At 45.8% G+C, this 15,816-nt stretch overlaps 1 protein-coding gene across 5 annotated transcripts in view; it reads left to right on the forward strand.

Moving 5' to 3' along the window:
- Window positions 1-8,858: 8,858 nt before the first annotated feature.
- Window positions 8,859-15,816, forward strand: part of LRCH2 (leucine rich repeats and calponin homology domain containing 2) — a 121,666-nt gene continuing 114,708 nt past the window's right edge. For all 5 annotated transcript variants that reach the window (XM_056540276.1, XM_056540278.1, XM_056540277.1 and 2 more), the window contains exon 1: window positions 8,859-9,193. In XM_056540276.1, coding sequence (XP_056396251.1) covers window positions 8,863-9,193 — 331 coding nt within the window. In that variant the 5' untranslated portion in view covers window positions 8,859-8,862. The remainder of the gene's footprint in view (window positions 9,194-15,816) is intronic.

A 15,816-nucleotide genomic window follows, 5' to 3' on the forward strand; every position in this document is an offset into this window, starting at 1 on the left:
TCTCTAGAGTCGGCCACCAATAGAAGCGAGAGATGAGTTGCACAGATTTCTTGATGCCCGCATGACCTGCGAGATGGGAGGAGTGACCCCATTTGAGGATCCCAAGGCGTTGGCGTGGAGAAACAAAGGTCTTTCCTGGAGGAGTTTGCCTGATGGAGGCTGGAGAAGTGGAAATCAGGCAGTCAGGAGGAATGATGTGTTGAGGAGAGAGTTCAATTTCAGAGGCATCTGAGGAACGAGAGAGAGCATCGGCCCTAATGTTCTTATCAGCAGGCCGAAAGTGAATTTCAAAATTAAATCGGGCAAAGAACAGAGACCACCTGGCCTGACGAGGATTCAGCCGTTGGGCAGACTGGAGGTAGGAGAGGTTCTTGTGATCGGTGTAAATAATAACTGGAAATCTTGATCCCTCCAGCAGATGCCTCCATTCCTCAAGTGCTAATTTAATGGCTAGAAGCTCTCGATCCCCGATGGAGTAGTTCCTCTCCGCCGGAGAGAAGGTCCTGGAAAAAAAACCACAAGTAACAGCATGCCCGGAAGAGTTTTTTTGTAGAAGGACAGCTCCAGCTCCCACTGAGGAGGCATCAACCTCCAATAGGAAGGGTTTAGATGGGTCAGGTCTGGAGAGCACGGGAGCCGAAGAAAAGGCAGACTTGAGTCGTTTAAAGGCGTCTTCCGCTTGAGGAGGCCAAGACTTGGGATCGGCATTTTTTTTTGTTAAAGCCACAATAGGAGCCACAATGGTAGAAAAATGTGGAATAAATTGCCTGTAATAATTGGCGAACCCCAAAAAACGTTGGATGGCACGGAGTCCGGAGGGGCGTGGCCAATCTAAGACGGCAGAGAGTTTATCTGGGTCCATTTGTAGTCCCTGGCCAGAGACCAAGTATCCTAGAAAAGGAAGAGATTGGCATTCAAACAGACATTTCTCTATTTTGGCATAGAGTTGATTATCACGAAGTCTCTGAAGAACCATACGGACATGCTGGCGGTGTTCTTCAAGATTGGCAGAAAAAATCAGGATATCGTCCAGATATACAACAACACAGGAGTATAGGAGATCACGAAAAATTTCATTAACAAAGTCTTGGAAGACGGCAGGGGCGTTGCATAGACCAAAGGGCATGACCAGATACTCAAAGTGTCCATCTCTGGTGTTAAATGCCGTTTTCCATTCATCCCCCTCTCTGATGCGGATGAGATTATAAGCACCTCTTAAGTCCAGTTTGGTAAAAATATGGGCACCTTGGAGACGATCAAAGAGTTCAGAGATGAGGGGTAGGGGGTAGCGGTTCTTAACCGTGATTTTATTAAGACCGCGGTAGTCAATGCAAGGACGTAGAGAGCCATCTTTTTTGGACACAAAGAAAAATCCGGCTCCGGCAGGAGAGGAGGATTTACGGATAAAGCCCTTTTTTAAATTTTCTTGGACGTATTCAGACATGGCAAGAGTCTCTGGGACGGACAGAGGATAGATTCTGCCCCGGGGTGGAGTAGTGCCCGGGAGGAGGTCAATGGGACAATCATAAGGCCTGTGAGGAGGTAGAGTCTCAGCTTGTTTTTTGCAAAAAACGTCCGCAAAGTCCATATAGGCCTTAGGGAGACCGGTTACATGAGGAAGCACAGGGACACGGCAAGGTTTACTGGGAACCGGTTTTAAGCAGTCCTTGGAACAAGAGGGCCCCCAACTCTTGATCTCCCCAGTGGACCAATCCAGGATTGGGGAATGGAGTTGAAGCCAGGGAAGTCCAAGAAGGATTTCAGAAGTGCAATTGGGGAGGACCAACAGTTCAATCCTCTCGTGATGAGATCCGATGCACATTAGAAGGGGCTCCGTGCGGAAACGTATAGTACAGTCCAATCTTTCATTGTTTACACAATTGATGTAGAGGGGTCTGGCGAGACTGGTCACCGGGATGTTGAACCTGTTGACGAGGGAGGCTAAGATAAAATTTCCTGCAGATCCAGAGTCCAAGAAGGCCACAGCAGAGAAGGAGAAGGCAGAGGCAGACATCCGCACAGGCACAGTAAGACGTGGAGAAGCAGAGTAGACATCAAGGACTGTCTCACCTTTGTGCGGAGTCAGCGGACGTCTTTCCAGGCGGGGAGGACGGATAGGACAATCCTTCAGGAAGTGTTCGGTACTAGCACAGTACAGGCAGAGATTCTCCATGCGGCGTCGTGTCCTCTCTTGGGGTGTCAGGCGAGACCGGTCGACCTGCATAGCCTCCACGGCGGGAGGCACAGGAACAGATTGCAGGGGACCAGAGGAGAGAGGAGCCGGGGAGAAGAAACGCCTCGTGCGAACAGAGTCCATATCCTGGCGGAGCTCCTGACGCCGTTCGGAAAAACGCATGTCAATGCGAGTGGCAAGATGGATGAGTTCATGTAGGTTAGCAGGGATTTCTCGTGCGGCCAGAACATCTTTAATGTTGCTGGATAGGCCTTTTTTAAAGGTCGCGCAGAGTGCCTCATTATTCCAGGATAATTCTGAAGCAAGGGTACGGAACTGTACGGCATACTCGCCAACGGAAGAATTACCCTGGACCAGGTTCAACAGGGCAGTCTCAGCAGAAGAGGCTCGGGCAGGTTCCTCAAAGACACTTCGAATTTCCGAGAAGAAGGAGTGTACAGAGGCAGTGACGGGGTCATTGCGGTCCCAGAGCGGTGTGGCCCAAGCCAGGGCTTTTCCAGACAGCAGGCTGACTACGAAAGCCACCTTAGACCTTTCAGTGGGGAACTGGTCCGACATCATCTCCAAGTGTAATGAACATTGGGAAAGAAAGCCACGGCAAAACTTAGAGTCCCCATCAAATTTATCCGGCAAGGATAGTCGTATTCCAGAAGCGGCCACTCGCTGCGGAGGAGGTACAGGAGCTGGCGGAGGAGATGATTGCTGGAGCTGTGGTAGTAACTGTTGTAGCATAACCGTCAGTTGAGACAGCTGTTGGCCTTGTTGCGCAATCTGTTGTGACTGCTGGGCGACCACCGTGGTGAGGTCAGCGACAACTGGCAGAGGAACTTCAGCGGGATCCATGGCCGGATCTACTGTCACGATGCCGGCTGGCAGGTGGTGGATCCTCTGTGCCAGAGAGGGATTGGCGTGGACCGTGCTAGAGGATCGGTTCTAAGTCACTACTGGTTTTCACCAGAGCCCGCCGCAAAGCGGGATGGTCTTGCTGCGGCGGTAGTGACCAGGTCGTATCCCCTAGCAACGGCTCAACCTCTCTGGCTGCTGAAGATAGGCGCGGTACAAGGGAGTAGACAGAAGCAAGGTCGGACGTAGCAGAAGGTCGGGGCAGGCAGCAAGGATCGTAGTCAGGGGCAACGGCAGAAGGTCTGGAATCACAGGCAAGGAACACACAAGGAACGCTTTCACTGGCACTAGGGCAACAAGATCCGGCGAGGGAGTGAAGGGGAAGTGAGGTGATATAGGGAAGTGCACAGGTGTAAACACTAATTGGAACCACTGCACCAATCAGCGGTGCAGTGGCCCTTTAAATCGCAAAGACCCGGCGCGCGCGCGCCCTAGGGAGCGGGGCCGCGCGCGCCGGGACAGAACTGACGGGGAGCGAGTAAGGTACGGGAGCCGGGGTGCGCATCGCGAGCGGGCGCTACCCGCATCGCGAATCGCATCCCGGCCGGAGGTGGTAACGCAGCGCCCCGGGTCCGTGGAACCGACCGGGGCGCTGCAGTGAGGGAAGTGTAGCGAGCGCTCCGGGGAGGAGCGGGGACCCGGAGCGCTCGGCGTAACACACGCCTCTAAGGCGTCCATTTGCACGGCCTACAAGGCAACCCAATTCAAAATGCTGATGGGATGGTATCATACCCCTGAAATATTGAATAAGCTGAACCCTGCCATTCCTCCCCAGTGTTGGCATTGTGGGGTGGGTCTAGGTACTCTTTATCACATCTTTTGGACCTATAGTGGATTACTGGAGAATGGTACAGAGGTTGTTTTGTGCTGTGGTGGGTGTTTCTGTTCCGCTTGATCCCCTGACTTATCTACTCCATCTTTCCTATCTTGCCCTGTCAAAGAAGCCGTTCAAACTTTTCATGCACGTAGTTCTTGATGCAAAGACTCTAATTGCAAAATACTGGAAGAGGACCATCCCTCCCTCTGAGGATGATCTTGCTGCCCGTATCCGTGAGATCCGCTCTCTTGAATCTCCTACTGCCTCCTTGAATGATACTGTGCCTCTATTTCTCTCAGTTTGGGAGCCATGGGATCGCTTTACTGATCAATGGCATCCTTGACTCTGAGTCTCTTTCCCTTTTCTTCTACCTTTATCCTTTTCTTACACTGATCCTCTGACTCTGCTTCATGTTTGTCTATGTGTGTTTTCTTTTGTGTATGTATCCATGCTTGATTATGAGAATTATTCTCTAGGCCTTTGTGTTCTGACATTTGTTTTTGGTTTGCTCCCCTTCCCCTCCCATCCTACCTTTGATATGCTTCGGTGTTTCGTTGCTCCTATATGGGCCCTGCCTGGGGCCAGCTGGGGGAAGGTGTGGATGATGGGCTGTGGATGCCTAAATATCATATGTTGCTTGTTATAATGCATGTATCTTCTTTTTGACCGTTGGGTCTCTACACTATATATAGTCTTTTTTGTCTTATTTTTCTTTAATGTTAAAATACTTTAATAAAAACTTACAGTTGAAAAAAAGGGCAGGGGCATCAGGTCAAAAACAGAACTGCACAGAGGTTGGGGAAACAGGTCAGGATGCCAAGGGTTAACAAGCCAGATCAATCAGACAGGGAACCAGGATAATATTTAACTGCAGGAATGCAAAGTAGTAAGAAGCAGATATAACAGAGAGATATATTGGCAGGTATATAGTGTACTGACTAACAGCTTCAGGACCAAAACAATATACAGCAAGTATGAGAACATTGACAGAAAGGTTACCAGGGAAATAGTGGCAGGTTTTCAAGGAATGAATGTGAGTTAACAGGTTACTGAAATCAGGACACTATACAGATCAGGATACATTGGTTCTGGATCACACAAGACTAAACACAATAAAACAACTCCGGGTATAGAGGCAAAGCAAGAAACAATGGATCAGGACCTATACTATGGCAGAGTACAAAACAAAAACAGGTCTGAATACAAATTACAATTCTATACAAATAAGAATGTACAGGTTCTGGGTCACACAAGACTAAACATAGTAAAACAACACCAGGAATAGCGGCAAGGCAAGAAGCAATGGATCAGGACCTATACAGTGGCAGAATACAAAACACAAACAGGTCTGAACAAAAGTCAGGATACTTTACAAATCAGGATACAAACTAAACAGGATTAAAACCATGAGTACAGACAGCTCACAGGACAAACAGGACTAGGCTAAACAATATGGCCAGAACCACAAAGCCATGGCTAAAGCAAAGTAACAAGTCTGAACTGAAACCAACAGGACTAAAACCAGAACAAAGCTGAAATAAAGAACAAGAGCCAGATGACTGAGGAAGAATCAAATACCCCTCCTCAGCTGCTGATTGGCCCAGGCCTGTAACTCCTTACTGACCAGAGTGCAACATGCAAAGCCTTGTGCAGCCCTTACACCAGCGCTGACCTGCATCTCTCCATGTCCAATCTGTAGAATGGGCAGGAGTTCCACTTTAAATGTATACTTTAAAGCGTTACTGTCATTAAAAACAACTTTTGACATGTGAAAAGTTGTCGATCTTGGCATTGGCTCTTCGGCCAACAGAGAGAGCCATACATTTTGTTGCTATCACGATTGAGTGTCATGAAAAGTTATGTCGCGTTAGACAGGGAAGAGTGAGCCCTAAGCTGACCCTAAGCATCTTTCCCTGCCTACTTGCTTAACCACTCTAATAGTGGATACAACTGGGCCCCAGTCCCTTTCTATATAAAGTGCAGGGGCATCATGGTCAACATAATAAATGGATACTGTACAAGTCGGGAATACAGAGTCAACAAATCAAAATACAAAATACAACTGGAATACAAAGTAGCACAGGGCAGATATAGAATCAGGAAGAATCAGGAAAACATAGAATCAGGAATATAGCTACAGCCAACAGCCTAAGAACCAAAACTAGATAAACAGCAGATATTAAAATATGAATAGGAATTATATACAGTGAGATATATCCAGGGATGCAGCCCCCTACCATAGATATGAATAGTGGTGGCATGGCGGCACGTCCCAAGGGGCCCAGCATTCTGAACATAATGGTGTCAATTGTCGCCACTGCATTGAAAGCTTGTGTATTTTTGTAAGGTGAGCTCCATTCGCCTTCGGTTTGGGACAGAGTGTGTTTTGCTACGCTACTGGTTGTTTGAGCTTGCGGATGCCAAGTGACATGAGAAAGAGCTAGTGCCGACTACTGTATTTGCTTTACCTTGTCACGTCGGGCAGGGATAGAGTGCAGCCCTGAACTTGCCCACTCCCTCTGTCCCTGCCCTAGGAAGCGTGTCCACAACCACGGTGCCGGTCCCTTCCTAAATAAGTGATGGACAGTCACTGGTCAATACAATAAACTACAAAAACTGAAAAAGGTTGGAAACAGCTGGAGGCACACAAAACTAACAGAAATAAACCTAAACACACACACACTGAATATGCAGTCAACAAGTCAAGTCCAAGCCAGGAGGGAATGGAGTACAATAACAGTGAGCCAAAGGGTAGTCAAAAGCCAAGCCAAAAAGTCACAGAACCAGAATAAACTATATAAGTACAGAGATAGCTAGTTACAGTCACAAGAACTTTCACAGACAAGGCAAGACTGAGAAAGACTTCCTTATATATATTCCTGTGCAGCTAGCAGGAGGATTCTAATTGACTCAGCAAGCTGAACCACACCCAGGAGCACAGAGGCATAGTCCCAGCAACAAAATAACAAAAGGGCTAGAAAGCAATAACCCTAAGGATTCTGGCAGAACCAGTCATCACATACCTGTTCTGAACATAATGTTCAGAATGCCGGGGTGCCCGCACGACGATCGCGGGGGTTCTAGCGGCTGACCCCCCCGCGATCAGACATCTTATCCCCTATCCTTTGGGCAGAGTACCCCTTTAAGACCTAATACATAATCGTAGTGAAAAATCCCACAAACCACGTACACAACTTTCAAAGAATATTTTCCACAATGATACAAGGAGCATTTTTGTCATTTAGGGACACTATTGATAATTGAGCCTCAATGATTATCTTTCCAACCACTCATTGGGATGAGGTAAATACAGGTAAATGTTCACACTACAAAGATTCTGCTTGGAAGTTCCACGAGGAAATTCCAAACAAAATCCGCTTGCAGCAGCCTCTTGTTGATATCAATGGGATTCTGCCGCTAAGTTAAGACGTCAGAAGTTCCGCTATGAAGGAATTTGATCCTGATGCAGATTGAACATGTTTATTTTTCATCAGATTCCGAACAGAAAAGCCCATTATCAATGAGACTTTCTGCTTTGTGCACAGTACAGCAGAATGCCATTGAAGACCATGTGAAATATCACAGTGTGAATTGGCCCTGTTCACCCCCAGAATTTTTAATAGTAAATTCCGGACGGATATTCTGCTATCTGCAGCCTCCTCTGAAATCGGTCTTTGTGTCCGTGGCAATCTCATGTGGACAGTAAGGGCTCATTCACACTACAGAATCTCCACAGTCAGGATTCTGTCAGGAGCTAGTGCTGGCAGAACAGGTCGGCGCTAGGACCACTCAGGAATGCGCCTTATCTATAGATAATGCATTTCCAAGCGCATTGTTCATTCATGTTCATTATTTTGGTGGAGTCTGGAGTTTCTGTGGTGGAACGTCTGCCGCAGAAATTCACTAGCATAAATAGTGCAGCAGAATCCCATTGAAAACAATGGGAGGCTGCTACATCGTATTTTCAAGCGTTATACTGCTTGGAAAATCCATAGTGTGAACGCACCCTAAGGCTAAGTTTCCACTTGTGTTTTTTTCTGGCAGTTTTTGGAATACTACCACTGCAGTTTTTGAGCCAAAGCCAGAAGTGTATTCAAAAGGAATAGGACATATAAAGGAAGGACTTACACTTCTCCTCCCTTATGGATCCACTTCTGACTTTGGCTCAAAAACTGCAGTGGCTGTATTCCAAAAACTGCCAGAAAAAAAACAAGTGGGAACTTAGCCTAAGTGCCGCCCCATTTGCTACAGCGCAGTACCCCAACTCCTCTGGCAGGTTGCTCTGGAATATTGAAAACATTCCATCTTCTGGCAGAATCCAATTCCACCAACCGCTCAGGCTATGTTCACACTTCGGAATGTCCGCATGGACATTTTGTAGACTGTGGGCGCTGGCATAACATGTCGGCACTAGGTCCGCCGGGAAATGCGCCGTCTCATAAATGGCTATGCAATCCGTGCGGAGTCCGCACAGAGTATGAACAGGTTCATTCATTCTGCGGAAACAGAACTTCTGAGCCAGAAACATCTAGCGCTGTGCACGGAATACAATGGGACTCTGCTGCTGCGGAATCTCTGCGCGGGATTCCAATGTTGAATACCGCACGGAAATTCCTAGGTGTGAACATGTCCTTTGACGTTTCCTCGTAGAATTTCCGTTGTGTGAACAAGCCCTTAGTCTGTAGGTTTCCTATTCTTTCTGTCAAGCTAATATAAAGTATCCATTTAATGATACCTTTCCCATTTCCCCTCCCCAGTGTGTGGGCACCTCATTGCCCATATGACGTGACGGGCCCCTCAGAGCCGCACTTTTGTTTTGGTTTCGCCTCCCCCCCAGCACGTCTCCGCTCATGGTACAGCCCCCCCTCCATCAGTCGACACCGCGCATGCGCCCGGAGCCGAACACTTGCTAACGGTGTCATTATAGCAGGGCTATTCCTTGGCAGAAATGGCGGCGACTCAGACGGCGGTGGCAGCTGCCGCTGCGGGGGGCACCGGTGGGCAGAGCGGCGGTGGAGGAGGAGGGACCGGGCAAGGTGGTGGAGGTGGCGGCGGAGGAGGGAGTGCTGTGAACCCTGTCTGCCCGGGCTCGTTGTCTATGTTCCCCAGCTTCCCCAATGGACCTCACTGGAGCACGGGGACCCTGTACCAGCACACGGTGAGGAGCCTGGACCGGGCCCTGGAGGAGGCGGTCACCTCCGGCATCCTCAACCTGAGCGGCCGTAAGCTGAGGGAGTTCCCGGGCACCGGCTATGATCTGACGGACACCACACAAGCAGGTGGGGCCATTGTCAGGGACCGTCCTCCATAGAGCCCCTGTATTGTCCCATAGACACAGCTGTGCTCACACCCCACAGCGCCCCCATCTCCTGTCTGGTCACTGAGCTCACTGACACATGACTGACCATTCACATTGGGGACAACTGCTGGCACTAAAACAGTGGTCTCCAACCTGTGTACCTCCAGCTGTTTAAAAACTACAACTCCCACCATTGCTGCCCAGGCATGATGGGAATTGTAGTATTTTCCCATAGGCACAGCTGTGCTCACATCCCACAGTGCCCCCATCTCCTGTCTGATCGCTGTGCTCACTGACACTTTAGTGACCATTCAGACTAGTCACATTGTGTGCTGGTACTAAAACAGTGGTCCCCAAACTGTACACCTTCAGCTGTTGCAAAACTACAACTCCCAGCATGCCCGGACAGCCAACGGCTGTCCGGGCATGCTGGGAGTTGTAGTTTTGCAACAGCTGAAGGTGTGCAGTTTGGCGACCACTACACGAGTGACCAGTAAAACAACATTCGCTGTCATAAAACGGCATGCCGACTAATGCTGCCCAGATAGATAGATAGATAGATATATATATATATATATATATATATATATATATATATATATATATCTAAGATTGGCGCAGCACTCGATAAAATGTAAAAAAGTGAATGTATTCCCACATGTCCAGAAGAAACGAGCAACGTTTCAGCTCCTTAATGGAGCTTTTTTCAAGCTAGAAAAAATCTCCATTAAGGAGCTGAAACGTTGCTTGTTTCTTCTGGACATGTGGGAATACATTCACTTTTATTTGCATTTTATCGAGTGCTGCGCCAATCTTCTATTACTGGACTGTGATCTGGTCGGGGCGCTGGCACCAGGAACCTATGGTGAAGTAGTACTGCATAAATATATATATATATATGTGTGTAAAGCAGCACTACTTAGAAATCAGCGGAAAGGTGGGAGCAAGCGATCCAAACCCAAATTAAAGTGGATTTATTTAGCCCATGTCAGCAGCTGTCATTTTTGTCAGTGCTGCGTTGCTGTTTTAATATATATATATATATATATATATATATATATATGTGTATGTATTAAATTATTTATGGGAAGAGGTTCAGCGTTATCAATCTAATTCTCATTCCAGGCTTAGGAGTCCAGTGGGCGGTTCTAATCAGTAACTGACAGTCAGGTAAACTCAGTCATTAGCACCGCCTACTGGACTCCTAAGCACAAAAACATCAATAAATGACAAGTTATCCCGGAACTTTTCCCATAAATCTATATATTGATCTGCTCTGTAACATGATGCCGGTAGATTGCATGTGATGCACAGGCTGACAATGAGGGTGTCGTACAGCAGGCTCCAGAGCAGTGTTTTCCAACCAGCGTTCCTCCAGCTGCTGCAAAACTACAACCTCCAGCATGCCCTTACAGCAGTTGGCACGCTGGCTGGGAAACGCTGTTCCGGAGTGATAGTGTTGATCACAGCCTATATTGTGGTGACAGAGCAGGTGATTTGTGATCAGTAGAAATCTGATCTATTTGGTCAGATTGTTTGTTGGTGGCAGATAAGTCATCTCTAAGTGTCTGGTGGGTGTGTCCAACGTGGGGCATCAATTTCTGAGACAGTCGTATTGATGTATTCTTGTTACCTCTAACAATGTGAAAGCGTTATGACCTGCTGGAGTCTGACAGTCCATTGGAACGGGCGGTGGTATCCTATGAGGAAGCCATTGGAACGGGCGGTGGTATCCTATGAGGAAGCCATTGGAACGGGCGGTGGTATCCTATGAGGAAGCCATTGGAACGGGCGGTGGTATCCTATGAGGAAGCCATTGGAACGGGCGGTGGTATCCTATGAGGAAGCCATTGGAACGGGCGGTGGTATCCTATGAGGAAGCCATTGGAACGGGCGGTGGTATCCTATGAGGAAGCCATTGGAACGGGATTTAAAAAATCTTAACCCTTCTAGTATTTATCATCTGCTGTATACTATGGAGAAATTTGTGAAGTTCTTTCCAGTCTGACCACGGTGCTCTCTGCTGACACCTCTGTCCTTGTTAGGAACTGTCCAGAGCAGGAGAAGATTTCTATGGGGATATGATTCTAATCTTGACAGTTCCTGATGTGGACAGAGGTGTCAGCAGAGAGCACTGTGGTGACCAACAAAAGTGTATGGTGACCAACAAAATTGTTAAAAGAATAGTGCTGTGACTGTGCTTTATTATGTTCCACCTTCAGAGATTGGGGCCATTCCCATATCAGTGATATTGCAGCACAGTTCCAGCAATCTTAAAAAAACAAAAAAATGTGCCCCCCTCTACATGTTTCGGTGCACCAACACCGTCCTCATGAGGCTTTGTGCCCTGGGTTTTTGTGAACTAATTGGAATCCCTGCCCCCCCCTTCATTTTGGGGTTTTTGTGATGATATCCTATGAGGAATCCATTGGAACAGGCGGTGGTATCCTTACAAAGACCGTTTAAAACATGTTTGTAACCTTAAAGGGGTACTCCACTGCTCGGCATTTGGAACGAACTGTTCCGCCCCCTCAATGCAAGTCTATGGGGGGGGGCGTGAGGGCTGTCTTGCCCCCTCCCATAGACTTGCTTTGAGGGGATGGGGCTATGACATCACAAGCTCCCGACTCCAGCGTCGGAACAGTTTGTTCCAAATGCTGAGCAGCGGAGTACCCCTTTAAGGGTACGTTCACACATACAGGATCCTGCGCGGGATTTGTAACTGCAAATTAGAAGCTGTGTTCAGTCATTCAGCTTACACTGAAATCAGTGCACGTGTGAACGTACCCTACGGGTCTATTCACACATACAGTATGCTGCGCAGATTTTATGCACAGGATTTCAAGCGGTGTTCATTCATTCAGGAAATCTCTGTAGTTCATACTTTGATAGTATGTGTGTATATATATATATATATATATATATATATATATATATACACACCGTACTGTCTATTCAGTTCTTACTGCAAATGTTACGTTTCTCCATTTACTGTAGACAAGGGCTCCTGTCCTGGTCATTTGCTCAGTAAATAGAGATTGTGCCCCCGAGGGCGGATCCACTACGTCTCTTATCTGTAGTTATTGGCGTATTCTCTCCATTCACTACATTCCAGCACATGTACAGTACAGGATATCCCTTTTTGGGGGTTTTGCCCTGGGAAACACTTGCACTGACTGAATGCACTGATTTTCTTTGTCAGGAAATCCCCGCTCCCTTTTTTATTACTTTAACCCTTTGGGCAACAGGGAAATATAAACAATGCTGCCCCTAAACAAACACATCTAGCTGTAAATAATGTGTGTGTGTGTGTGTGTGTGTGCGCTTGTATATATAAATTATATACACGCACACATAAGTCTGCCAAGATTAATCACACCTGTCCGGGTACTTGGTGCACCAGGTCATAGATCAGTGTTTCCCAACCAGGGTGCCTCCAGCTGTTGCAAAACTACATCTCCCAGCATGCCCGGACAGCCAACGGGAGTTGTAGTTTTGCAACAGCTGGAGGCACACTGGTTGGGAAACACCCCCTCAGGTTCTGTTCAGACCTGTAGTAGAGGCTTATTTATGTCTTAAATTGCAGAATGGAAAGAATAGCTGTGCTATTGATGGATACTACAATAGAACTCAATGAACTCCATTATAATTCAGTAGGGGCACCTGCTGGGCACCATTGGTGTATGCCATGTGACGGATCCCTTGCATGTTAATTTGTATTTTTCTGATCCCATGACTGCCCAGAAATCTGCTGCATTGAAAACCATTCTGCCAAGACACTCTTTCTTGCTTGTTATTGTCAGTGGGTTATATTAGTAGATGCTAATGCTGTTTTGGGTCCTGAAAAGTCACTATTGGCCTCCATTCACATTAGCATTACTTTTCATTGTGACAATGGTTGTAGCTGATTTTGTGTGCAGGAGTAGTGTGGTGTGCAGCCTCCTGCTATGGAAAACCCCATAGATCCCCTGGAAATATGTCCCACCCAGAACAGAGCTGTCATATACTGGACATGGTTGTGATCGGCGTATACATCCCTTTTTCAAGTAAAAATTAAAAAATTAGTCTGTGTTGCACATACCCCATATACAGCGTATGTTGGCCTATACTGTACCCGCAGTGTGCCTCTGATTTTATATGGAGGAAAATCATACCGTATTTTATTGCTGCTCTAATTACAAAATGCACATGTGAAGTGGGACTTAAATGCCAAAAGTGTTTGCCAAGATCCACAATGCCAACTTCTACCTTCCCCTTAAAGGGGGACTCCGGTGGAAATATAAATATATATATATAATATGCGCCAAGCAGCTCATTACATCACCTTTTCAGGTAGTGTTCCCTGGTATCAGCTTAGCTCCTGTTAAGGAATATAAAAAGCTGATCAGGATTAATGCCAAGCCATACTACTCCCCAAAAGGGAAGGTTCTACCCATCTGCAGACAGCTGTTTCGTGGTTTTTGCCACTCGTCAGTACAGAGCAGGGTGATCTGGCTTGGCTGGGGTAAGAGGCCTGAGAGCAGCTAAAGGGGCTGAGTATTTACCTCAGGGCGAGGCCACCACTCCTGGTGTAACGGAGCTTCAGAAGGCCATTAAGCACTCCGTGGGCATTCTGAGTAGGGGAATATGCAAAGCAGCTCATTATATAATTTTTTATTTTATTTATTTATTTATTTTTTTTAAATCAACTAGTGCCGGAAAGTTGAACAAATTTGTAGATTACTTCTATTACAGACTCTTAATCCTTCCAGTACTTATCAGCTGCTGTATAATACATAGGAAGTTCTTTTCTTTTTGAATTTATTTTCTGTCTGTTCATAGTGCTCTCTGCTTATACAGCAGCTAAGTACTGGAAGGATTAAGATTTTAAATAGAAGTCATTTACAAATCTGTTTAACTTTCTGGCACTAGTTGATAAAAAAAAAAAAAAAAAAAAAAAAAAAAAAAGATTTGTAAATGACTTCTATTTGAAAATCTTAATCCTTCCAGTACTTATCAGCTGCTGTATAAGCAGAGAGCACTGTGGACAGACAGAAAATAAATTTAAAAAGAAAACAACTTCCTCTGTATTATACAGCAGCTGATAAGTACTGGAAGGATTAAAGATTCTTTAAAAGTAATTTACAAATCTGTTTAACTTTCTGGTACCAGTTGATTGAAAATTTCCACCGAAGTACCCTCTTTAACCCCTTAAGGATGCTGGCCATAAATGTACACCCTGGTTAGGTGGTACTTAATGCACCAGGACGTACATTTAGCAATTTTTTTTTTTTTTTTTTTTTTTATTTTTTTTTGCGGTATTATAATAGAAAAGTATGTAATCATGGGTATCATTTTAATCGTATTGACCCACAGAATAAAGAAAACAGGTCTATTTTACAATAAAGTGTACAGAATGAAAACTGAACCTTCCAAAATTTGCTAAATTGCGCTTCTCTTATCAATTTCCCAACACAAATAGTATTTTTTTTTGGGTTGTGCCATACATTTTATGGTAAAATGAGTGATGTCATTACAAAGGACAACTGGTTGTGCAAAAACAAGCCCTCATACTAGTCTGTGGATGAAAATATAAAAGAGTTATGATTTTTAGAAGGTGAGGAGGAAAAAAGTATTTAAGGCCTTAAAGGGGTACTCTGGTGAAAACCTTTTTTTTTTTTTCTTTTAAATCAACTGGTGGCAGAAAGTTAAACATATTTGTAAATTACTTCTATTAAAAAATCTTAATCCTTCCAGTACTTATTAGCTGCTGAATGCTACAGAGAAAATTCCTTTCTATTTGGAGCACTGATGACATCACGAGCACAGTGCTCTCTGCTGACATCTCTGTCCATTTTAGCAACCATGCATAGCAGATGTATGCTAAGGGCAGCATGGTGGCTCAGTGGTTAGCACTGCTGCCTTGCAGTGCTGGGGCCTTGGGTTCAAATCCCACTAAGGACAACAATAAATAAAGAGTTGTTGTTGTTGTTGTTATTATTATGACATCAGCAGAGAGAACTGTGCTCGTGATGTCATCAGAGAGAATTCCAAAAAGGAAAAGAATTTCCTCTGTAGTATTCAGCAGCTAATACGTACAGGAAGGATTAAGATTTCTTAATAGAAGTAGTTTACAAATATGTTTAACTTTCTGCCACCAGTTGATTTAAAAGAAAAAAGGTTTTCACCGGAGTACCCCTTTAAGTCTTTGAGTCCCGAAAGGGGTGTTCCGGGCAAAAACATTTTATCCCCTATCCAAAGGATAGAGGATAAGATGTCTGATCGCGGGGGCTCGCTGCTGAGACCCCCCCCCCCCCCCCCCCCGCAATCTCCCTGCAGTCACGCCACGCCCCCTCCATTCATGTTTATGGATAGGGGTTAAAGCTAGGTTTTCACTTGGTGTGTTTTTCTTTATTTATTTTTAAATACTGGGCTTTAGTCTTGGTGTTTTTATTTGGTGACTTTGGTGATTACCTTATCCTGTGACTCAAGAATTTCTATTCAAGAATTGGGGGCAGTCAGAAAAAAGATCGCCGATGCTAGACTGCCATGGGTTTTTTTAAATTTTTTGTTGCCTCCCATAGACTTCTAGGAGAAAAATGGCAATATTTTGTAAGAAGGAAA

This window comes from Hyla sarda, chromosome 9 (assembly GCF_029499605.1).
Source record: "Hyla sarda isolate aHylSar1 chromosome 9, aHylSar1.hap1, whole genome shotgun sequence".
NCBI classification, from domain to species: Eukaryota; Metazoa; Chordata; class Amphibia; order Anura; family Hylidae; genus Hyla; species Hyla sarda.